Here is a 26,203-nt window from a genome sequence, read left to right on the forward strand (position 1 = left end):
CGAGTACACTGTGTACGGATTCTACTCGCTCATGTGCAGTGGGAATCAATCAGGAGGCAGGTTCCTTTAAAGTTCATGGGGTTTATGCATCATAAACCCATAAAGCAGCATGTCACAAAAGAGAGCTTTTAGCTTAGGCAAAAAGAGAACACATGTCCATTACTTCAGACTCAGACCTGGAGTCTCAGCACACACGGGAGACTTAGTCCTCCCCACATACAGCACTGTGCTCCAGGAGCAGTCCACGTTATAAGGGTATAGCCACGAACCCAGCAGCTGACTGGTCACATGATTGTGACCTCACCACAGGTCCTTGTAGTACATTAGAGGTATAGTAATATCATTATGCCTTACATTACGGAGACAAGCCATCTCTGAGACACATCTCCCATCGACTATACAACCCTTAGCCACGCCACTACTGATACCACATATGTGGTGCAGAACTACTATTTGAACACGCGGCAGGGCTCGGAAGAGAAGGAGAACCATTGAACTTTGGAGCACAAAATTGGCTGGTATAGATAACAGACAGCATGTCGCATTTGCACAGCCCCTGTTGTGCCTAAACAGTGAAAACCACCCCCCACAAGTGACCCCATTTTAGAAACTTCACCCCTCAAGTAACTTATCTAGAGAGTTGGTGAACAACTTGAATCCACAAGTGCTTTGCAGAATTTTATAACGTTGAGCCGTGAAAATAATCACATTTTTCCCACAAGAATGTTGCTTTAGCCCCAAATATTTCCTTTTCACAAGGGTGACAGGTGAAAATTGACTACAAAATCTGTTGTCCGATTTCTCCTGAGTACCCCAATACCCCATATGTCGTGGAAAACTACTGTTTGGGCACATGGCAAGGCTCGGAACGGAAGGAGCGCCAATTGAATTCTGGAGAGCAATTTTGGCTGGAATAGATTGCAGATGCCGTGTCACATTTGAAGATCCCCTGACATTCCAAAACAGCAGAAACCCTGAGAAGAGACCTCATTTTGGAAACTACTCTTCTTGAGGAATTCATTTAGTGGTGTAGTGAGCATTTGTAACCCTCAAGCAATTCACAGAATTGTACAACATTGGGCTGAGTCAATGGATAATTACCAATTTGTCCACTAAAATGTTGCTTTGGCCCAATTTTCAAAAGGGTTAATAGGGGAAACTGGACTGTACAATTTATTATTCAATTTCTTCTCAATACGCCAATACCCAATATGTGATCAAAAACTTCTTTTGAGGCACAGTGTAAAGCTCAGAAGAGAAGGAAAGCAGTATTGGAGCTCAGATTTTGTTGAAATAGTTTGAGGGTGCCATGTCACATTGGTAATAAGTGACCTCATTTTACAAACTACACTTCTCAATGAATTCATTCATTTTGTTTTAATTCCAGATTTTACATTTTCACATGGAAATGGATAATTATAACATCACCAAGATTTGTCACACAATTTCTGGTGAATGTGGCAATACCCTATATATTGCTGTACAGTACTGCTTAGCCACATGTAAAGACTCAGGAGGGAAGGAGCATTATTTAATGCTTGGAGAACAAATTATCGTAGAATAGTTTGCAGACTCCATACAGAGCTCCTAAGTGCCAGAAAAGCAGAATCCCCCTCAAGTGACAACATTTTGGAAATTACACCCTTTTGGGAATTAATCTACTGGTGTAGTGACGTTTTTGACTACATGAGTATTTTCTGTGACGCTAGTCACTGCTCACGGGCAGGCCGTGAGGCAGAGAAGTCAGACGTTCCAGGGTTAGTACCAAGAGAGCACGTAGTGAACTCAAGGAAAAGACAAAATGTGTAAGTTGGGTCACAGTCCAGGGTCAGAATACCAGAGAAATAGTGGATAAACAAAGGGTCAATAATAAACGAGTAGTCAGAACACAGTCCAAATGTCAGGCAGCAGTAGATCAGAACTCACAGCACAAGAATAAGGCTAACAAACAAAAGAGAGCAGAAGCTTTTGACTACCAGTGATCTGGGCCAGACAGCTCAAGTAAATAGCAGGTTAATTACTAAGAACAGGGAGCACCTGAAGAAATCTCTGCACCTCGCAGTCTCAGATAGGTCAACTGAACTGTGAATCAAAGCAGCGATAGCTCAGCATGCCCCAAGAACAGGATAGGATGACAGAGCTGTTCATCACTGAGTCTCAGACACACTGAACAGAGGAATGACGTTTTCCAGAAACAAGCAGAATTGCATGTTGCTGAGTGAAAATTGCAAATGTGCCATTATAGTACCCGTACATTGTACTGCCCAAACATTATTGTTCCCAGTTCGTGCTTCTGGAGACATGAACTCATAAATTAAGTGGGTTCTCATCGCTAATTGCAGAAATGCCAAACATATGGAAGCTAGATGTGGTTTAGGCACACTGGGGGCTCAGAAGATAGGGGGGCATTTGAATTTGGAAAAGCAGAATTTGCTGGATTTCTTTTGGGGGGCGAAAAGCCAGAGTGCTTTTCCAGAGCCTTTGTACAACAAGTAAAGTTGAAGCCCCTCATATTTCCATTAAGAGATGACAGATCTGAGTCGGGACTTCCTTTTTTTGTGGATTGAATTGCAGCTTTTATTGGGAACATTTTTCATAACATTTTGTATCACATTTATTTTGCGATCTACGCTGAGCACTTACATTGGGGCTTCCATCTAAATCTCAGAATGATGTGATTCAACTAAAACCCCTGACGGATCCATTCACTATAATGCGGCAGCATAGTCACTCTGGACGCCTTCTGGCCTCTGTTCAGCTGTGTCCTTTTTCATCCCCGCTTTTATACACGCTTAACAAGACGGACATGGATGTTTCATATTCCAGACTGTGTCCACAGTGTCTCCATGTGACTCGTTATAGGGAATCTTCTGCCATCTGCATCGCATATTCCAGAGATTTACATGGAAACCCAGGTATAAGTGTTCAGCGTAGAATGCAGGATAAATGTGAGCCAAGCCTTACTGCAATCTTTGGGAGGCAGAATGAAAAAATCAACAGCATGTCAAGAATTGGTGATAAGTAGAGATAAGCGAACCCGAACTGTAAAGTAAAGTGAATAGCTGAACTCTGAACATGGACTTGTCCCTAACAGTGTAATAATCTGCTGGGAACTTTCTCATTCTCTCTTTCCTACTGTGCATATTTTTGAGGCACAAAGAATGAGAAGAGGCTCAAATAAGAGATGTGAGCGTGGTGCTGCAGGGAGAGGACGTTGTTGATCTGTGCCAGCTATTTACCCAAATGAAACACCTTCCTCTCATGCTTACAGGCGACAGAACGTTCTGTGTTATTTCGTAGGCCCGAGTACCGCTGGACTAATGGTGAGGCCAGAATATTTAGGGGCGGTTTTAGACTGGATGCCTGAGAGTGCCTCCAGTTCCTTTGCATTGTCTTCCACCCGGTCCCCTTCTGAAAGGGCAGAGTTGGCACCTACACATCTATCTTCCACCCCTCTGCAAATCAGCCAAGTAGTCTGAGCCCCAAGTCATGCAGCAGTGACTTCTGCTTTTTGATTACTCCACTAGCTCCGTGGCCCATCCACCTGGTCCTGCTCTACAAGTGGAAGAGATTAAGTGCACTGATGGCCAACTACTTGTTCTGTTGGAGGATGAGTACATGGGAGGATTAGTGCACACAGTCAGTGGACCACCGCAGCACATCTCCGATGATGACAAATACAGGTATCAACTGATGCGGCTTTCTGCTGTGTGCAGACCAGCAAGGAGGACAGGGGTGAGGAGTTTGAATGGAAGATAATAGTAATATAGTAACATAGTTATTAAGGTTGAAGGAAGACTTTAAGTCCATCTAGTTCAGCCCATATCCTATCCTAACTTGCCCTAACATGTTGATCCAGAGGAAGGCAAAAAAACCCATGTGGCAAACAGTAAGCTTCACATTGGGGAAAAAAATTCCTTCCCGACTCCACATACGGCAATCAGACTAGCTCCCTGGATCAACGCAATATTAAAGAAACTAGTGTATATACCCTGTAATATTATACTTTTCAAGAAAGGCATCCAGTCCCTTCTTAAATTTTAGTAGGGAATCACTCATTACAACATCATATGGCAGAGAGTTCCATAGTCTCACTGCTCTTACAGTAAAGAATCCGTGTCTGTGATTATGCTTAAACCTTCTTTCCTCCAGACGTAGAGGATGCCCCCTTGTCCCCATCACAGGTCTAAGAGTAAAAAGATCGTTAGAAAGGTCTTTGTTTTGTCCCCGCATATATTTATACATTGTAATAAGATCACCCCAAAGCCTTCGATTTTCCAAACTAAATAACCCCAAGTGTAATAACCTATCTTGGTATTGCAGATAATGTGGGTGATAATGAGGTCCTCGACCCCACATGGAGTGAAGGCCATCTGAGTGACATGCCCAGTTCAGAGGAAGAGGAGGAGGTCATATTGCCACAGCAAAAGAGGAAGCCATGTGCAAAAGCACACCGGTGGCCCCTAGCCAGTACGTCGCCTGCTAATGCCTACCATCTCGACGAACTGAGCACACCAAAGTCAGCTCAAAGGAGCTCCTTGGAGGGGCATTTCTTTAGGCAATGTGCTGACTACAAGAGATGGGTGGCTTGCACGGTGTACCATTAGAGCCTGAAGCGAGGCATAAATGTTCTTAATCTAGCACTACATGCATGAAGAGGCATCCGAATTTAAAGCACGACCTTCAGTGGAGTACAGATCTGAAAAACCAAAATCTGAGGATCCTCCTGCTCCCTCTTCTTGTGCAATCTTGGCCTCTTCCTTCCACTCGGCTCCCCAGAGCCAAAAAGGGATGTGACAGCACATCCACCACCAGCAGTGTCACCGAGCATCTCTACACCATCCCATTTAAGTGCTCAGCTGTCCATCCCCCAAACACTGGAGTAAAGGAGAAAGTACCCACTACACAGCCACGAGTCCTGGTCTTGAATGACAGTGTTTCAAAATTTCTGGCCTTTGAAATGCTCCCCTTCCAGCAGGTGGAGACTGATAGTTTTAAAAAACTAATAGAGGTAGCTGTTCCACAGTATGTGCTTCCCAGCTGCCATTACTTTTCCAGGTGGGCCATCCCAGCCCCACATAAACATGTTGCTGACAAAATCAGGTGTGCAATGTGCAACGTCATCGGTGGCAACGTCAACATAACCAAGGACATGTGGACCAGTAAGCATGTGCAGGAATGATATATCTCCCTAACTGCTCACTTGGTAAATGTAGTGGAGGCTGGACCTGAGTCGGAAGGCCTTCTGCCGCATGTCCTACCACCACCAAGGATTGTTGGACGTTTCACTGTCCATGTTGTCTCCTCCTCCTACTCCGCTTCCACCACCGCCTCCTCTTCCGGTCAGCATAACACCTGCACCACCAACTTCAGCACAGCCAAGGGAAAACGACAGCAGGCTGTTCTGATACTAATTGTGACGACTCCTGGAGTGGACCCTCTGGGTCGTGGCGCAACCCTCCCAGGGCGAGCTGACCTAGTGAGGACCACCCCCTATACAGGGAGTGTCAGGGGCAAGCCCAAGGGGTTAAGGTACCACGACTGCTGGCACCAGGTGGCCGGCTCACAGGAGACACGAATGAGTGTGTCTGCAGGAACATGTAAAGCGTGGACACAGGGACACGTGGTGTACAGGACGGTACAGGGTGTACTCGGGAACACAAGGCGTGTACACGGGAGTGCGCTAGATACAGGATAGTGCAAGACGGGTACACGAGAGCACGTATGGCGTGCAGCGGCTAGTACGTCCGGGTGTGAGCAAAGCAGGAAGCGTGCAAAGGAGCACGTCAGAGTACTGAGTTAGGCAGCAGGTGTGCCAGGAGGTGTAACAGAGTACAGGAACAGAGTGTGTGCCAGGAGGCACAACTGAGCATAAGACAGAGTACAGGATCAGAGCGGGTGCCAGGAGGCACAACTGAGCATAAGACTGAGCACAGGATCAGAACGTGTGCCAGGAGGCACAACTGAGTATAAGACAGAGCACAGGATCAGAGTGTGTGGTGTGTGCGAGGAGGCACAACTGAGCATAAGGCAGAGTGCAGGTTCAGAGCATGTGCCAAGAGGCACAGCAGAGTACAAGGCAGAGTACAGGTTCAGAGCGTGTGCCAAGAGGCACAATAGAGTACAGGTTCAGAGCGTGTGCCAAGAGGCACAATAGAGTACAAGGCAGAGTACAGTTTCAGAGCGTGTGCCAAGAGGCACAATAGAGTACAAGGCAGAGTACAGGTTCAGAGCGTGTGCCAAGAGGCACAATGGAGTGCAAGGCAGAGTACAGGTTCAGAGCGTGTGCCAAGAGGCACAATGGAGTGCATGGCAGAGGACCCGAATACAGCGCACAGCCAGACAGGGACACGGCAGACCAAGTCAGGAAGCACAACAATAATCAGGCACCTCCCATAGGAAGAGGTAGCCTGATATAGCACATGATCACTAGGGCTTCTGGGTCAAGTCCTCCAATACTATAGAGAGGAAAGGCCTGGAGACAGAACTGAGAAGAGCGCGCGTGCGCACACAGAACACAGTGCATATAAGAACCTAAGCACGAGAGGTGCGCGTGCGCACCCGGCAGGACCCCCGGAGCGGCCGCGGCTCCGGAAGAGGTGACGTCGGGGTCGAGGTCCCGCCCCCAGGTGAGCGCGGCACGACAGGCGGCGTGACACTCATCTGTTTGGGGGAAAGATCCCACACTGCGCAGGAGTGGACAGGGATCAAACAACAGACTGATTGTCAGGAACACCGCACTGCATTTGCTCACTGAGCCAGTGCGTGTGCCCTGAGTACAAAAACAGTGCTCAAAGATACCTGTGGAGCGGGACAGCAGCGGTGACGATGCGTGCTTCAGACTATCAGGACCTGAAGCACGTGACTGCTGGGGGCGTGACCTAAGCTCCACAGAGCTAGGAGCTGCAAGGAAACTCCTAGAAAGGTAACTATGGGACAGGTTACCAAGGGGCATAGACAGGGACGTAAACCAGATCAAGCCGGGTCAAAGCACGAGATAGCAGGACAGTACCAAAGGGTTAGACAGAGCGAATAGTCAGGACGTAGCAATAGATCAGAAAACCAGAACGGGCAATGGACGGTACAATAGGGACAAACTGTAACGGACTAACAGTAGCCAAGCCAGGAGGTCAGAATCGGAGAAGACAATAGTACCAAAACGAGAGACGGAGTTCAGAGTGAGGGGACAGACCGGGTCATACACGGGAATCAAACAAGCAATGCAGTATCCACGCATACCAGGGGGGTCAGACACACAGCCAGAATAACAGTATAGCTGACAGGGAATACTAGTCTGGAGTGAGTATAAATACCCCTCCCAGATCCAAGAGAGGCCATCAAAAGTTAACCCTGTGAGAACAGGACATTAACCATGTCCTAACCATGACACTGATGAGTGGTTAGTGCCGTTAAACCTCAAGCCCAGCCTGGTGGTGTGCAATAACAGGCAAAATCCTGTAGCAGCTCTGGGCCAAGCCAGCTTGACACACATCCTTTGCCTGGTGCATGTGCTGAATTTGGTGATGCAGAGCTTCCTTAAAAATTATCCCGATATGTCAGAGAGGCTGCATAAAGTACGGGCTGTCTGTGCATGCTTTCGCCGTTCTCACCCTGCTGCTGGACTGTCTGCACTGAATTGTCACTTCTGCCTTCCCGCTCACCGGCTGATGGTATGCAACGTACCAATAAGGTAGAACTCCACCTTGCATATGCTGGAGAGACTATGCAAGCAACAGCAGGCAATAGTGGAGTTTTAGCTGCAGCACACACAGGTGAGTCGCTCTGCTGAACAACTCCACTTCACGACCAAAAAGTGGGTCTCCATGCGGGATGTGTGTGCCGTGTTGCGCTGCTTTGACTACTACACAAACATGGCCAGCGGTGATGAAGACATCAGCATTACAAACCCATTTCTGTGCCTCCTTGAAAAAACGCTTCTGGAGATGCTGGATGAGGTGAGGTGGTGGCACAGGAGGAAGAAGAGGAAGAACAAGGACTATTCACACCATTATCAGGCCAGTGGTCCACACATGGCTCGAAGGGTGGGTTTCTGTACCAAAAGCAGCTAGGTACACAACTGTCTAGCCAGTGGACAGTTTTGGAGGAGAGGAACCGTGTTCACAGCAGAGTGGTACTTAAAATTGCTCACGTGCATCACTGGAGCATGGCTGTGAGGAGACAGAGGACACAGACAATACACCTCCCACTGAGGACAGCTTGTCGTTGCCTCTGAGCAGCCTGGCACACATGAGCTAATACATGCTGAGGTGCCTGTGCAATGACCATCAAGTTGCCCGGATTGTTACTAGTGCCGATTACTGGGTGGCCACCCTGCTGAATCCCCGCTACAAGGACAACATACCATCCTTACTTACATCCATCCTTACACTGAGGCGGGATGGGAAAATGCGGGAATACATGCGCACACTGGTAGACGCATTACTGACGGTGTTCCCACCTGATAGCGTGGTCTCAGTGGAAGCAAAAGGCAGAGGAGGAAGTCGCCAACACCGCTGGAGCACCAGCACCACCTTGGAAGGGAGGGTCAGCCTGGTTGAAATGTTGAAAACCTTCCTCAGCACATTGCAACATTCAGCACTACCATCTGATATCATCCTTATTAGAGGAAGGCAGCATTTTAAAAACATGGTGGAAGAGTACGTGTCCACACATCCCGACGTACTGAGTGATGAATCTGCCCTAGTTAACTTCTGGGTCTGCAAATTGAACACATGGCCTGAGCTTGAACTTTTCACCTTGGAGGTGCTGGCCTGACCTGCAACAAGTGTACTGTAGGAATGTGTGTTTGCATCTGCCTCTTTACAGCCAACGTGGGCAAGCTCACATTCATTAAAATGAACCAGGCGTGGATCCCACAGGACTTGCCCGTACTTTTGGTTGCCTAGAAAAGTATACCAGCTGCACCCAGCCATTGTTAAACTCCACAGCAAATTGTTTGATTTGCCATTCCCAAAAACAGAAACAAAAACAAACAGTGTTGGCTACCTCCTTGTTTGCCTTTTCCACCTTCACCACCACATCCACCTCCTCCTCAACCCTCTCCTCCACTTGGACCTCCACCTCCTGGTTCAAGATTATTATTTCTTGTTCTATGTTATTTTAAGTAATTTCCCTAAAAAAAACAAAAACAAAACACTAACACAGTTTTGTTTTGGCTACCACCTCCTCCACCTCTTCCACGTCCACCTCCTCCTCCACTCAGAGATTATTATTTTTTTTATCTATTTTATTTTTAAGTCATTTACCTATCCACATTTGTTACTTTCACAAAGGTAACATGAGAAAATTTATGGACCCTAAAAGTTGTTGTGCAATTTCTCTTGAATATGCCTATACTCCATATATGGGGGAAAACTACTATTTGGGTGCTCAGCAGGGCTCAGAAAGGAACGGCACTGTTTGACTTTTGAACACAAACATGACTGGAATGCCATGTCATGTTTGGAGAGTCCCTCATGTGCCTAAAGAGTGGAAACCCCCCACAAATGACCCCATTTTGGAAACTACACCCCTCAAGGATTTTATCCAGGGGTATAGTGAGGATTTTTAACCCAAACCTGCTACACATAATTTGATAACATTAGGTTGTCATATTGAATATGTTATCATTAGTGTTGTTAGTTTGCATCTGGTGCTCAGATATGCACCTAGTATCGCGGATGCAAACTTGAGTAATGATCACTTGGCTCAATACTAGTTGTCATATTGTCATCATTTTTTTTAATTTTTTTTTACTTTTGAAAAACCCCTAACCTCAATGCTAACCCTAGCCTAACTCTAACCCTGGCATAACCTCATCCCTAACACTAGACTTACCTCAACCCTAACTCTAACCTAACCCCAAACCTACCCCTAACGGTAAAGAATGAAAGAAATAAAAATGATAAAATAAAAAAAATTTAATCTGACTAAAGGGATGATACGGGGGTGACATACTAATTATTGGCTTTTGATCACTGTGATAGGGTCTGTCAAAGTGAAAATAAACCAATAGGAAAAATCCCTGCTGTTGCCGGGTGCCGGCTGACAAATCTCAGCGGGCGCACTGCGCATGACCCCACCATTATGTTTTTCAGGAAGAGTTGGAGGAGGGCTGGGGGACAGAGCTGGAGGGACCAGGGGATGGCGGAGGTACTGGGGGGGGGGTTGGGGACCTAATTTCTCTCTCCTCTGATGTGTATATCATGTCAGAAGAGAAAGAAATGTTTTGAATAGCAGGCACATTTTCTTTCTTTTCTATGTGATTGCCATTGAATAACAGCCCCATATGTTCTCCCACCCTGGCCCCATGTTTCTCCATCCTGCCCCCAGGACCCATATGTCCTCCCATCCTGCCCCTAGGCTCCATTTGTCCTCCCATCCTGCCCCCAAGCCCCACATGATCTCCCATCTTGGCATGCAAAAAAAACCCCAAAAGTTTCTCCTTAACTGACCATGGTCCAGCAGCATCCTCTTCCTCATCCATATGAGGCGCGGACACGCCAGCACATAGCAGTGAAGTCATAGGCTGGTGACTTGCATGCCGACATCAGCTGCCATCCTCTGATTGGCTGGTAGCTGTTAAGTATTATTGTGCAGGAAGCCGATGGAAATAAACTTAAACTGGGCGTGAGTCCGAGGAAGCACATTCAGTTACTGAATATGCTGATCCTGCCCTTGGGGCCCGGTGACCAGGCCCCACTCTTTGCTTCTGCTCATTCGGCCCTATACGCCAGTAAAGGCAGGAATGCCCTGATGGCGGCTCTGAATGCAGGAATGTAGTGCTTCCCAAGGTAACAGGTTCTCTTGAAGAAAGATCTGCTCAGTGTTTCAGTTAGAGAATTCCAGAGCCCAGCTTTTTTGGGCGATATAGGTGATAACTTCCTGAGATGAGATGGATAACTGAAATTGATATGACATTTTTGGAGTAGTTAATATGTAGCTATCTGCCATGATATTATTAAAGTAGTCGAATGTATTGGTTCAGCATCAGAGAGTTCAAAAAGCATTTCCTAACATGCTGCAAATCAGCTGTCCATTCTCATCTGAAATAAGCTGTCCACACATTTCAGAATATTATTGTGACGATAAATGCAATGGTGGTGAAATGTTATACCTACCTTCTCCTCTTCTTACATTCCTCGTATGGAACAGTTAGAAAATACCTTAGGTCAAATACATCATCCAGATTCCTAAAACAATACATCATGGATTATTCCCACATATAAAAAATGTAAATAATTTTAAATTCTTAACTCAAATGGCATCATATTACTTTCATTTATTTAAACCTATAATTTTCATTTTTATTACATAAATCAATAGCACATGGGAAAATAAGATACTTTGTAATATATCATATCAGAAAAATTTGCTTCTTTTTCCTCCTGGACTGATCGTTCTCACTCTCACTTCATGGGTAAAATCTATATTCAGTGAAGACAAACTTTCCCATTATGGAGATAGGGGATAACAGCTGATGCTCCTAAAGTTCTATGGAGGGGTGTGTGGAGAAAAAGGACGATCAAGAGGCAGACACAGACATCCTTCTGTAAATTCTCCTGAATCTAAAGTTACACTTTAAAATAATATGCCACCTAAAAAGATATCAAAAACATCTAGTATCTCATTAAAATACTTCAGTCTCTTCCAGAAACCGTACATGTGTCTACTGGCTTTATCGACTAGTCCCAATGAATGGAGAGGAGGTTGACTACTCAAGTCAGTGTTCTGCACAGTCTGGTTCAAGAGATCGCTGCAGGTCCCAGCAGTAAGTTGTTCACTGTCCACTAGATAGGAGATAACTTATGATTTTGAGTTTAATACTTTACAGGGATTGTCCTGAGTTAGGCTAAGTTCACACTAGGCATTTTAGCTGCTCTTTTTATTCTAATTTTCAGCTGCAAAGCCTTTGCGATTTCTGAAATCTCAAGCACACACATCGTTTTTTGTCATCAGTATTTTGTGTTTTGCATGTTTTTTAGGCATAGAGCATGTCACTTCTTTCAGTGTTTTTCACCCATTGAAAGCAATGGGTAATGAAAAAAAAGCAAGCACAGCAGTATATGAAACCCATTTACTTTTGTGATTTTTCCAGGTTTTGGTCACCTGAGATGACAGTTGGGATTAGTACATTTTAATTAAATTAGTGATGTGTGCAAAGTAAACATTGGCCAACCAGCTGTTACATTTGTATGTGTATTTTTCATGAACATATGTCTTGTATTGGTGACCTGTGTTCATGCTTCTGTGGTGGAAGCTAAACTGAACATTGGGTTCCTGAAAAACGCACCAGAACAAGCGTTTTTGATGATGCTTTTTTTCTGCCAAAATGCAGCAAAAACGCCTAGTGTGAACTTAGCCTTAGGATACAAGTCTGAGGTCACTGTATGTGAATGCAGACTTGTGAGTCCGCACACACTGCACACTGTGAGTCTCCTCTGGTGCCAGTGCCTGGAGCAGGCGGACGCATGATCGCAAGTATATGATTTGCATAAATGCGGTCATGTGCCAATAAGACGTGCGCGGCCTCGCTGATTACAAGTGTATTGAGTGAGGCCAGATACGTCTATTCGGAATCCAGAAGTATGCAAAACTCATACTTGGTGTTACGGGGTTACCGCGACAGTTTGGAGCTAGAAGAACGCAGCGTCTGATTGCTCCTAATCCGTGGCTGAGAAGAAGCACTTCGCTGGTCGGGATCGCTGGTGCATCGCTAAGTGTGACAGTAACTTAAGTGTTTAAAAAGGTCTCCAGTTGTGAGGCAGGAGTGCACCACTCCTCCACCTGTCAGCTTCCTGCTTGCCGAAGCCATGTGCTCTTAACTGACCATGTGGACCAATGGTATCATTGCGCCACCAGCCCGCTCTGACTGCTGCTTTGTCCCTGCTCATCCGATGCTGCAGATGCAAAGCAGCCAGTCAGATCCAGCTAGCTTCCAAACTCTATAGCAAAGAACTTGCAAGCATTGCGCTCCTTGCCTAGGAGACCAACCATTTCTCATAAATTCCAGAGTTTGCCTGTAACCCAAGCAATAAGCAGTAGACAATAAACAAGGTATTACTAGTCAAGAAAACTTACATACTTGTAGTGGTACAGAAGAAAGCCTTCAATTATCAAAAAGTGCACAGGTTTTTCACATTTTCCTTGTAATGTTTTTGGTTGTTCCTTTCCTTTATGCTTCATCGTCCATGAAAGTACATCTGACATCATTGCTTCCATTTCTAAGGCCTCAAGCACTACAAAGATAGTATATATTAGCGTTACTCATTAGAATTAGATTCTTATAAATATAGTTATATTATAGATACAGGTGATTAGGGTCACAACATAATCAAACCATTATGTCTGTAAGTTTTAATAAGTTTTAGCCACGGTTGTTATTGATCGTTTACGACTGTTGCCTAATTAGATTGAGCATGGTCCCCTGATACACAATGTACAGTCAGTAAGTCCTTGAGTGGAGCTTGTCCTTATGTCTTTCTCCATTCTTGTCCACAATATTTCCATTCTTCTTTTGGCGTGTCTCTCCTCAATACAATTTTCATTTTTACATTGCCTGTGAGTACACCGAAAAGGGGCACATATTTAACTATTCTGGATGCCTACATATACTTTACACCTACATTTTTGCATATTTATGCTAATGTGTAATGTATGAATTAAATTTGCCATCTAGTCTTTTAAGTTATAGATATATACAAATGTTGTAACAGTTTGGATATTTTTTGTCTCTAAGTGCATCTAACTTTTAGTAAACTGTCATCCTATCGATTTTACTTAAGAGTTTCCAATGTAAGGCTGTGTGCCCACGTTGCGTTTTTTATGCGTTTCCGCTGCATTTTTGCTGCAGCGGAAACGCTTAAAAAACACTAATAAAAACCATCCCCATGCAATTCTATAGGATTCCGCAGTTGCTGTGCCCATGCTGCAGATTTTACCGCTGCGGAATTGCATAGTGGTAAAATCCGCAGCATGTCCATTATTTCTGCGGAATCGCGGCGATTCCACCGCCATAGGATTGCATTGAAACGCTCACTTTACGCTTGTGACTATGCCCACCATGCATGAAGTGAGCGCTTCATGTGCGGATGGTACCAAGGGTCTGGAGGAGAGGAGACTCCTCTCCATGGCCTGGGTACCATATTCCTGTTAAAAATAATAATACTAAAAAAAATAGAGATATACTTAGCCTCCGTCGGCCCCCAGAATCCTCCCGGTCCTCGCGAGACCGCTACGTCATCAGAGGTCATTCGCGCAATGCATCCCTGAGAATGGAAGTTGCCGCCAGCGCCAATGAGGGAGAGAAGGACTCCGGGGGCCGACGGAGGGTAAGTATATCCCTTTTATTTTTTTTAAATTATTTTTAACATTATATCTTTTTACTACTGATGCTGCATAAGCAGCATCAATAGTAAAAAGTTGGTCACGCTTGTCAAGCACTATGCTTGACAAGTATGACCAACCTGTCAATCACTTTTCCAAGCGATGCTTCAAATCGCTTGGAAAAGCACAAGCATTCTGCAAGCTAAAAAAGCTTGCAAAATGCTTGTGTTGTGCGGGAAAACACATGCGAATTCCGCATGCGTTTTACCCGCGGCAGGGAGTTGCGGAAATGCTGCGGACATTTCTGCAGCATTTCTGCAACGTGGGCACATAGCCTAAATCATTAAGCCATAAACAACTACAATTTTTATATTTACGTTCTAGCTGGTTAATCCTGGGACAGCTACAACATAAATAAATATACTGTAATTGTAAATCTTTATTTGAAGATCATTGCAGACTGAAACCTTAAAAGTATCAATTTAACCCCTTCAACATTTTTTCCATTTAAGAGTTTCCGTTTTTTGCTCTCCTTCTTCCCAGAACCATAACTTTTTTATTTTTCAGTCAGTATGCGGTGCAATTGCAAAAAAAAGTGCAATTCTACAATTTTTTCTTTTACCATGTTCACTAAAACTGACCTTCCATTATGATTCTCCAGGTCATTACCAGTTCATAGACACTAAACATCTATAGGTTCATTTTTATTTAAGTGGTAAAAAAAATCCAAAGTTTCTAAAAAATAAACAAAAAAAAAAACTGGTCTTGCCATTTTCTGAGACCTGTAGCATCTGCAATTTTCGTGATGTGGGTGAGGGCTTATTCTTTGCGCGACGAGCTGACGTCTTTATTGATACCATTTTGGTGTAGATATGATTGCCTGTTATTGCATTTTAATGCAATGTTGCGGCAACCAAAAAAAATGTAATTCTGGTGTTTTGATTTTTCTCCTTGTTACGCCATTTACCGATCGGATTAATTCTTTTTATATATTGATAGATTGAGTGTTTCTGAACGTGGCGATATCAAATATGTGGTTTCTTTTATTATTGTTTTATTTTGAATGTGGCGAATGGGGGGTGATTTGAACTTTTAAATTTTTTTAATATTTTTAAAAACATTTTTTTTCACTTTTTACTTGCCTCAATAGTATCCATAGGAAACTAGAAGCTGTGATCATCTGATCGCCTGTGCTAGACAGAGCAGGGATTCAGCCCTGCTCTGTGTAGCAGAAATGATCACTTACTATGAGCACCGACCTCCGGAGCGGCGCTCATAGCTATCCAACAATGACAACCACAGGGCCCTGCTGCAGACCCCGGGTTGTCACGCCAACCCGTAGGTGACTTGCGGTCAAGTGACACGGGCGCCGATGGGCGGGATTAGTGACGCACTGATGGGGCGATTGTGCTAAATGCTGCTGTAAGAGATTGACAGCGGCATTTAACATGTTAACAACTGCGGCTGGATCGCGATTCCACCCGCGGCTGTTAGGTGCACATGTCAGCTGATGAAATCAGCTGACATGTGCTGGAAAAGTTGCGGGCTCATTGCCGGAGCCCACAGTAAATAGGGGGAGGCCACCTAAGACATAACTATACGTCTAAGGTTGGAAAGTGGTTAACTAGAGGAATTACTTGGCTTTGCACAGGTGCAACGAGTTGGATTTTGGTGCGTTCGCCGCACCATCAAAATGACGCATGCGGAGGCATCCGCATACATCGGCAAGGCCTGCGTACCCAATGCTAAAGATAGGGTACGCACGCCGCATGCCGACGTAGGTGGAGCTGACCGGAGGAGGTGCGGCCGTGGGCGGAGCTTCACAGAGGAAGTCCGCATCCCTCTGCATCTCGGCCATACTACTAACTAGACTTAGTGACAGAGCCAATTTGGTTCTTAATGGCCAAGCCAATTTTTACAATTCTGACCACTGTCACTTTATGAGGTCATAGCTCTGGAACGCTTTAACAGATCCCACTGATTCTGAGATTGTTTTTTCGTGACATATTGTACTTCATGATAGTGGTAAAAGTTCTTTGATATAACTTGTGTTTAGTTATGAAAAAAATGGAAATTTGGCAACAATTTTGAAAATTTTGCAATTTTAATTTTTATACCTTTAAATCAGAGAGTGGTGTCACACAAAATAGTTAATAAATAATGTTTTCCACATGTCTACTTTACATCAGCACAATTTTGGAAACATAATTTCTTTTTGTTAGTGTCAGGAACACCGCACTGCACTTGCTCACTGAGCCAGTGCGCGTGTCCTAAGTAAGACAAACTGTGCTCCAAGATACCTGTGAAGCGGGCAGCAGCAGTGAAGATGCGTCCTTCAGACCAGAAGGACCTGAAACACGTGACTGCTATGGGCGTGGCCTAAACTTCAGAGAGCTAGGAGCTGAAGGAAAAGCAGGGTAACTACTGGACATAGTTACCAAGTGGCAAAGACAGGGATGTAAACAGATCAGGCCGGGGTCAAAGCACGAGATAGCACAACAATACCAAAGGATTAGACAGAACGGATACTCAGGACGTAGCCAAGAAATCAGAAACCAGATAAACAGATATACAGTACAGAATCAACAGGCAAACTCACAACGGGGGACAGAAGCGGGTCAGAACCATATAAGCAAGCTAGAAGACAGGCACAAGACACAGGCACACAGAGGTCACGACACTCGGCCAAAGGCAAAAGTATAACTGACGGAAATTGGAGTTTCCCAGGGCTATAAGAAGCTCACCCTGAACCAAAGAGAGGCCACAATAATTGATCGCAGGAGTGCAGGTCAAAGCCTGCACTGGGTTCAAGACATTAACCCCTGACATGCAGGTCAAAATCTGCACTGGGATCATGACAGTTAAGACGTTATAAGGGTTAAAAGTTGACTAGCGATTTCTTATTTTTCCAACAAAATTTACAAAACCATTTTTTTAGGGACCACCTCACATTTGAAGTGAGTTTGGGGGGTCAATATAACAGAAAATACCCAAAAGTGACACCATTCTAAAAACTGCACCCCTCTAGCTGCGCTAAACCACATTCAAGAAGTTTATTAACCCTTCAGGTGCTTCACGAGAACTAAAGCAATGTGGAAGGAAAAAATTAATATTTTACTTTTTTCACAAAAAATTAACTTTGGAACCAATTTTTTTTATTTTCACAAGGGTATCAGGAGAAAATGGGCCAAAAAGTTTGTTGTGAAATTTGTTCGGAGAACACCCATACCCCAAATGTGGGGAAAAGTCACTGTCTGGATGCATGGCAGGAATCAGAAGGGAGGGAGCACTGTTTGACTTTTTGAACGTAAAATTGGCTAGAATCAATGGTAGCGCCATGTCACGTTTGGAGACCCCCATGATGTACCTAAACAGTGGAAACCCCCAACACACCCCTACCCTAACCATAACCCAACTCAATAATAAATAATAATAATAATCTTTATTTTTTTTATAATAATCTTTATTTTTATATAGCGCTAACATATTCCGCAGCACTTTACAGTTTGCACACATTATCATCACTGTCCCCAATGGGGCTCACAATCTAAATTCCCTATCAGTATGTCTTTGGAATGTGGGAGGAAACCGGAGTACCCGGAGGAAACCCACACAAACACGGGAGGAACATACAAACTCCCTGCAGATGTTGTCCTTGGTGGGATTTGAAACCAGGAACCCAGCGCTGCAAGGCTGCAGCGCTAACCACTGAGCCACCGTGCTGCCCCAACTTTAGCTTAACTCACTTTAGAGCAACTCACTTTAGAACAACTCTAACCCTAATGAGAAAATGGAAATACATTTTTTTATTTTATTATTTTTACCTAACAACTAAGGAGGTGATAAAGGGGGGTTTGATTTACTATTTTTTTTATTTTGATCATTGTGGTAGAGTCTATCACAGTGATCAAAATGAATCAATAGGAAAAATTTCCTACTGTTGCTGGGTGCTGGCCGGCAGATCTCTGGGGGCGCACTGCATATGCCTCCGTAATTTTATTCTGTAAGAAGACACCGGCAACCCGTGGAACTTCACGGGGGGTTGCAGGCACAATGGAGGTACCTGGGGGGATTGGGGACCTTATTTCATTCTCCTCTGATGTGCGATCACATCAGAGGAGAGAGAAATTAAATGGAAAATCTGACTTTTTTTTGCGGTCACCGTTATACCATTAATAACGGCGATTGCAACACCGGGATTGGTAAAAACCGACCCAAATCATGTTCTCTGAGGTCTTGGCTACCCCCAAGACAATTCTAACTCTGGGGACGCTATATTTATTCCTCAGCACCGTTAAAAAGCGGCGCTGTGATTTAAGTACCATTAACTGCCGCCATTAAAACGCGTATCGGCGGTCGTTAAGGGGTTAATTGACAGCTCTGGCTTCATAGGGCCAAGAAAAGGTGGATATAGAGGGAAAAAAGTAGGTAGGAGTGTGTATATAAAGTATTGACCCCACCGTGATGCACAGAGCTCCTGCACTTGGTTTGAAAAGTCAGTCTATGGTGACAGAGTCCATTTAATGACATTTAAGGATGGGCTTAGCTCCAATCAGAAAGTTATCCAGCATTTATGATAATCAAATCAAGGACCTATATTCTGTAGGTCTGATAATTATCAGATCACATAGTGATAATCGTATAGAAAGGATCTATCAGCATTCTTACATAGATCAGAGAAATAATAATGACAGCTAACCCAAACCTATGTATGTATATACAGTATATAGGCCTATATGTGGATATGACAATTAAGCATACTTTACTTATAAGTGCACATAGTAATAACACAAGTGATTACCATCAAACTGTTTAAATCCTCTTTCATCTGTTGCAACTTCTTCCTCTGGCTAAACTCCAAATGATAAAAATGTAATAGTCACATAATGACATGTCCATAAAAAAGAGTAAGTATATAAAATTCTGAGTAAAAAAAAATCACAAACAGTATGATGAAGTTTAAATAAGTGCAAAGAAAAAAAAAATATATATATATTTTATTACTTTCAAAATATTTTCTTTAGTAAACGTATGAAAATTTTGTTTGTAAGAATAGCGACAGCTTTTTACATAAAGGAGTAGGATTGCTTTCTACACAGCCCCTGATTTAAAGGGACTCTGTCAGCACAGAATGACTGTTCAAAATAAGTCCCACCGCTCAGTGCATCATGGCGGGGCCAATCATTTATATGCACCTTCCCACTTGCTTGTTTTCCTTCTATCTCCATCCTTCTCTGGTTCCATGAGGCCAGAGCTGTCTATCAAAGAGGGAGGTGGAGATAGATAGAAAACAAGCAGATGGGAAGGTGTATATAAATGATTGGTTAATACTGGCTTTGCCTGGTATTACAGCCTTCTTCTTTTGATGTTACACAAATTTCAGACTAAGAAGTACACATTGGGGTACATATTTTTATGTATGGATTATTTGTTATTAAATTAACATATAATATAACAAAATACTCTGATGTTATGTAATAAAGTCCAAATCATACAGTGGGGAAAAAGTAATTAGTCAGCCACCAATTGTGCAAGTTATCCCACTTGAAAAGATGAGAGGCCTGTAATTGACATCATAGGTAGAACACAACTATGAGAGTCAAAGTGAGAAAACAAATCCAGAAAATCACCTTGTCTGATTTGGCAACATTTATTTTTCAAATTATGGTGGAAAATAAGTATTTGGTCATTAAGAAAAGTTCATCTCAATATTTTGTTATATATCCTTTGTTGGAAATGACAGAGGTCAAACATTTTCTGTAAGTCTTCACAAGGTTGGCACACACTGTTGGTTGTATGTTGGCCCATTCCTCCATGCAGATCTCCTCTAGAGCAATGATGTTTTGGGCCTGTCGCTGGGCAACACGGACTTTCAAATCCCTCCAAAGGTTTTCTATGGGGTTGAGATCTGGAGACTGGCTAGGCCACTCCAGGACCTTCATACGCTTCTTACAAGCCACTCCTTCGTTGCCCTGGCAGTGTGCTTGGGATCATTTTCATGATGAAAGACCCATCCACATTTCATCTTCAATGCCCTTGCTGATGGAAGGAGGTTTGAACTCAAAATCTCACGATGCATGGCCCCATTTATTCTTTTATGTACATGGATCAGTCGTCCTGGTCCCTTTGCAGAGAAACAGCACCAAAGCATGATGTTGCCACCCCCATGCTTCACAGTAGGTATGGTGTTCTTTGGATGCAACTCAGCATTCTGTCTCCTCCAAACACGATGAGTTTTGTTTCTACCAAACAGTTCTACTTTGGTTTCATTGGACCATATGACATTCTCCCAATACTCTTCTGGATAATCCTAATGCTCTCTAGCAAACTTCAGATGGTCTCAGACATGTACTGGCTTAAGCAGAAAGACACATCTGGCACTGCAGGATCTGAGTCCCAGGTGGCATAGTGTGTTACTGATGGTAGCCTTGTTGGTGGTGGTCCCAGCTCTATGCAGGTCATTCACTAGGTCCCCCCGTGTGGTTCTGGCATTTTTGCTCACCGTTCTTGTGATGATTTTGACCCCACTAGGTGAAATCTTGTGAGGAGCCCCAGATCGAGGGAGATTATCAGTGGTCTTGTATGTCTTCCATTTTCTTATTATTACTCCCACAGTTGATTTCATCACACCAAGCTGCTTCTCTATTGCATATTCGGTCTTACCAGCCTGGTGAAGGGCTACAATTTTGTTTCTGGTGTCTTTTGACAGCTCTTTGGTCTTCACCATAGTGGAGTTTGGAGTGTGACTGTTTGAGGTTGTGGACAAGTGTCTTTTATACTGATAACAAGTTCAAACAGGTGCCATTACTACAGGTAATGAGTGGAGGACAGAGGAGCCTCTTAAAGAAGTTACAGGTCTGTGAGAGACAGAAATCTTGCATGTTTTTAGGTGACCAAATACTTATTTTCAACATAATTTGCAAAATAAATCTTGCCAAATCAGACAAGGTGATTTTCTGGATTTGTTTTCTCATTTTGACTCTCATAGTTGTGGTCTATCCTATGATGTCAATTACAAGCCTCTCTCATCTTTTTAAGTGGGAGAACTTGCACAATTGGTGGATGACTAAATACTTTTTTCCCCACTGTGTATATAAATTTCATTATAGGGGTATCCCCAAGTTTTGAAGTTATTCGCTATCCATGAGAAAGGGGATAGCTACTCGATTGCTGGAGCTCCTAGCACTGGCATCCCCACCGATCCCATAAATCGGAGCTCTAAAGAGCCCCTTGTAAATAGAGCGGAGGTCAATCACGCACACTGCGGATTCCAATTGTTCTTAATAGGACTCCTAGAGATAGCAGAGCAGTGCGCTCAGCCGGTCTGTAACAGTCCCATAATAATGAATGGAGAGGCAGCACGCATGATCGACCTCCGCTCCATTCACACTTTTGTAGTTCTTGAAACTGATAGGCATCCCAGATATAGGACCCCCAGCAGAAGTTATTCCCTATTCTATGGAGAGGTGATAACTTCAAGACTTAAGAATTACCCTTTAAAGAATTGTAATCCGCCAATATGGTTACTGTCATTTGATACCTTGAAATAGTTATCCTGGCTGATTAGACTGCAGTTGGGAAGTATTTTCAGAAGTTTATTGGCAAGTGTTGTTTTTCCACCATTTGTCACACTACCAAAATAAAAATGTAATATGTCAAAATCCACATTATTAATAATAATAATAATAATAATAATAATAATAATAATAACATTATGGGTAAAGCAATAAAGGGAAGCAGAGAACATGACTGTCCAGGTCTGTTACAACTTTTCAACTGGCTGTGTACACAAATGGGAAGAAGATTGCCTGGATACACTGTAACAATGTCAAGTCTCTTAAAGGAAACAATATTCCCAAGAAGTAAGAGCAATTGAAACACAATATATTAAAAAGCCCTCCCATGAATATTTTTCTACAGTAATTGTGTGTATATGTGTATGTATGTAATGTAGTGTGAATGTATTAATAAACTTGCCTACTGGTGCGCTATCTGGTATCCTGCACAAGTGCTATGCTTCTCAGCAGGGGTGGATTAAGGGTAGCCAGGGCCCCGGGCTGTTCAGACTCTGTGGGCATCCCGGTCATGTGACGGGGTCATGTGACGGGGTCGGGAAGTCACTAGTTTTCATGATGCATACTGTGCGTCAAGGAGTGGGAAGGGGTTAAATACTGAGGTAAAAAACTCAGAAAATACAGGTGTGCACGAGGCCTCCCAAATACTGAGGTAAAAACACCAAATACTCCGCGTGTCCATGAGGTCTTACAAATACTGAGTGAAAAACTCACTAAATACTCAGCGTGTGCACGAGGTCTTATAAATACTGAGGTAAAAACTCACCAAATACTCAGTGTGGGCACAAGGCAACTGTTAGGTGGATTCATAACTGGCTTAGTGATCGGACCCAAAGAGTGGTCGTAAATGGCTGCACATCCAGTTGGAAGAATGTCTCAAGTGGGGTACCACAGGGCTTTGTCCTGGGCCCTGTATTGTTCAACATCTTTATCAACGATTTAAATGAAGGAATTGAGGGTAAACTGATTAAATTTGCTGATGACACAGAGCTAGGAGGGATAGCTAATATTAGAGAAGTGAGAGAGAGGATTCAAAAAGATATAAATAAACTGAAACAGTGGGGAGCAACTAACAGAATGGTTTTATCAGGGAAAAATGCAAAGTACTACATCTTGGCAATAAAAATGAAAAAAGCATATACAAAATGGGAGGAATAGGGCTAAGCAACAGCACATGTGAAAAAGACTTGGGTATACTAATTGATCACAGACTGAATATGAGTCAACAGTGTGATGCAGCAGCAAAAAAGGCAAATGCAATTCTAGGATGTATTAACAGAAGCATACAGTCTAGATCACGTGAAGTCATTATTGCCCTCTACTCCTCTTTGGTCAGACCTCATCTGGAATACTGGGTCCAGTTTTGGGCGCCACATTTTAAAAAAGACACCAACAAACTGGAGGAAGTTCAGAAAAGTGCGATCATAATGGTGACCGGTCTGCAAACCCTGTCTTATGAGGAAAGGTTGCAGGATTTGGGAATGTTTAGCTTGCAGATGAGAAGACTGAGAGGAGACTTAATAGCTGTCTACCAATATCTCAAGGGCTGTCACATTGTAGAAGGATCATCTTTATTCTCATTTGCACAAGGAAAGACTAGAAGCAATGGGATGAAACTGAATGGGAGGAGACACAGATTAGATATTAGAGAAAACTTTTTGATAGAGTGATCAATGAGTGGAACAGGCTGCCATGAGAGGTGGTGAGTTCTCCTTCAACAGAAGTCTTCAAACAGAGGCTGGACAGACATCTGTCTGGGATGATTTAGCGATTCCTGCTTTGAGCAGGGGGTTGGACCAGATGGCCCAGGAGATCTCTTCCAACTCTACGATTCTATGATTCTAAGGCCTTATAAATACTGAGGTAAAAACTCACCAAATACTCAGCATGTGCACGAGGCCTTACAAATACTGGAAGACTTCCACCCAACATCTAGTCCTGACTCACCTGTACCTAACATCGAAACCAGCTAATAGTCTGCAATCACCTGCTGACCTGGACCTATGACCTGTCAGACAAGTTACTTCACATGAGTCACACAGAGGCTTCTGCTTCATGAACTTCCCCAGATAGAAGAAGCAGCCTCCGGTGTGCAGCCTGTGGCCGGATACACAGGAAGAGACGCTCCTCGTCACAGGCTGTGCCCAACATGGCAGCAGAGGGGTTAACGCCACAGACAAGTCGCCGTCTCCTCACACACTGGACACGACGCTGCATCTGCTGACGAACAAGCGCACATTGCGCAATATTAGTCATGTCCCAGATGTTCAGCATGTGGAGGACCAAGGGGGGCAAAAAAGACCCCAGGATTGGAGCATGGGAAAGTGGACAGCGGTCGGAGTGGCAGGGTTTATATAGGGGAAGGAGTAAGTAAATATATATATATATATATATATATATACACACACACATATTACTACATGCGGGCAGTGCACACATGCAAATCCTCAGGTTGTATAACTTTCAACTGGTCAAAACATTTCTGTAAGTAGGCCAAGAAGCAGGAATAAAGTACACCTCATAGTAACTTATGTGTGAGGCAGAGGTGACAAGACCCGCCATCTCGTGCCCACCTTACTAGAGGTGCCCACTGCCCACATATAACATAGTTGATGGAAACAGATGACTTCCACTATGATGATTGGTTACCGGCCACCTGACCACACCCATTTCACAACTAGTCACACCCATGTCCACGCCACAACCACACCCATTTAGCACTGCTGATCACACTGACTGGTACTGAGGGCACAGTGGCTGGCATTATGGGCACAGTGGCTGGCATTGTGGGCACAGTAGCTGGTACTGAGGAAAAGAAAGAACAGAGAGAGAGAAAAAAGAAAACAGAGAGAGAGAAAGAAAGAAAGAGAAACAGAGAGAAAACGAAAGAATAGAGAGAAAGAAAGAGGGGAAAGAAAGAAAGAACAGAGGGGGAAAGAAAGAGGGGATAGAAAAAAAGAACAAAGAGAGGGAAAAAGAAAGGTGAAAGAACAGAGAGGGAGAGAGAAAGAAAGGGGGAAAGAAAGAATAGAGAGAAAGAAAGAAAGAAAGAAAGAAAGGGGAAAGAAAGAAGAGAGAAAGAGGGGAAAGAAAGAAAGAACAGAGCGAAAGAAAGGAAGAACAGAGAGAGAGAAAAATTAGAGAGAGAAAGAAAGAGGGGAAAGAAAGAGAAAAAGAACAGAGCGAATGAAAGAACAGAGAGAAAGAGAAAGAACAGAGACAGGAAGAAAGAACAGTGAGAGAAAGAAACAGAGAGAGAAAGAGAGAAAAATTCTATAAAGATACCATACCAGTCTGGCTCACATTGTAGTGCCCACCTGAGCCTCCTGGTGCAGAACACATCTGTCATGATCCAGGACGGGGTTTTGCTTTAGCCCGTCCTGGTCAGACAGGGGGTTAATTGTTTCTGCCTCTCTCTAGCAGAGGGTGGCTATTTAATGCTCACTGGACCTAGGTCTGGTGTCAGTTATACTCCTGCTCTCGGCTGAGTTAAGTGACCTCTTGTATACGTGTGCCTTGTGCCTGATAACTTGTTGCTTGTTTGGTTGTGATCCGGTTCTGTCCCTGTTACGAGTTCTGCCTGACCCTCTTGTACCACACCGTCCTCTCGTGTATGACCCTCTGCTTGTGACTCGACTGCTCCCTGCTCGTCCCTTTGGTATCGCACCGCCCTCTTGTGTATGGCCTTTGGCTTTGTCTGACCTCCCATCTGCTTGTCCCTCCTGTACCTCGTTTGCCCGTATTGTGTATGATCTCCGGTTTGCCTGACTCTGAGTGTTCTACCATCTCAGTAAGCAGGATGCTAAGCCCCGCCCCCTTGCGGTCACATGACTGTAGGTCCTGTGCCTGCTTGCTAATACTTCAGCGTTCAGGTCCTGTGCGTCTGTACTTTCCAGCTGTTACTGTCCTCGGGGCCCCTACAGCACTGGTGAGTCCCTGCTCAGCGAGGGCTGTACGCAGGCGCTGTCAGGATCCTGACATTATAACTGACCATTACCATTTTTTTTTCTCTGCTCCCCTTCTCCTGTGTGTGTGATGGATCCTATGCACGCTCTTTCTGAGCAGGTTAAGCACCTGACTCTGATGTCTCAGAAACTCCTTGGAGAACAACGAGTCCTGGCTCAGTCTCAGCAGCTGATCGCTGACACTGTGCAGGGAGTTTTTTCTTTGGGGGCTCGGGACGTTACATTTATTTCCCCTGAGTCTCTCGTTAAGTTACCGGATACCTTTTCTGGAGATAAAAAGGAATTCAGAGTCTTCAAAGAGGGCTGTAAGCTTTTTTTTTCTTTGAGACCACACTCTTC

The 26,203-nt window shown here is 44.0% G+C and overlaps 1 protein-coding gene across 5 annotated transcripts in view; it reads right to left on the reverse strand.

Moving 5' to 3' along the window:
- Window positions 1-26,203, reverse strand: part of NMRK1 (nicotinamide riboside kinase 1) — an 86,928-nt gene that overhangs the window by 21,561 nt on the left and 39,164 nt on the right. For 4 of the 5 annotated variants that reach the window (XM_073543770.1, XM_073543767.1, XM_073543769.1 and 1 more), the window contains 4 exons: window positions 21,866-21,956; window positions 19,127-19,175; window positions 13,085-13,238; window positions 11,121-11,192 (listed from right to left, as the gene is read on the reverse strand). In XM_073543770.1, the coding sequence (XP_073399871.1) occupies window positions 11,121-11,192; window positions 13,085-13,238; window positions 19,127-19,175; window positions 21,866-21,956 (366 nt within the window). Of the gene's footprint in view, window positions 1-11,120; window positions 11,193-13,084; window positions 13,239-19,126; window positions 19,176-21,865; window positions 21,957-22,665; window positions 22,848-26,203 lie in introns of those variants that run through there. The other variant, XM_073543766.1, reaches the window with a different exon arrangement.

Source organism: Dendrobates tinctorius, unplaced genomic scaffold, assembly GCF_039654945.1.
Source record: "Dendrobates tinctorius isolate UK_male_01 unplaced genomic scaffold, ASM3965494v1 ptg000134l, whole genome shotgun sequence".
Classification (NCBI taxonomy): Eukaryota; Metazoa; Chordata; class Amphibia; order Anura; family Dendrobatidae; genus Dendrobates; species Dendrobates tinctorius.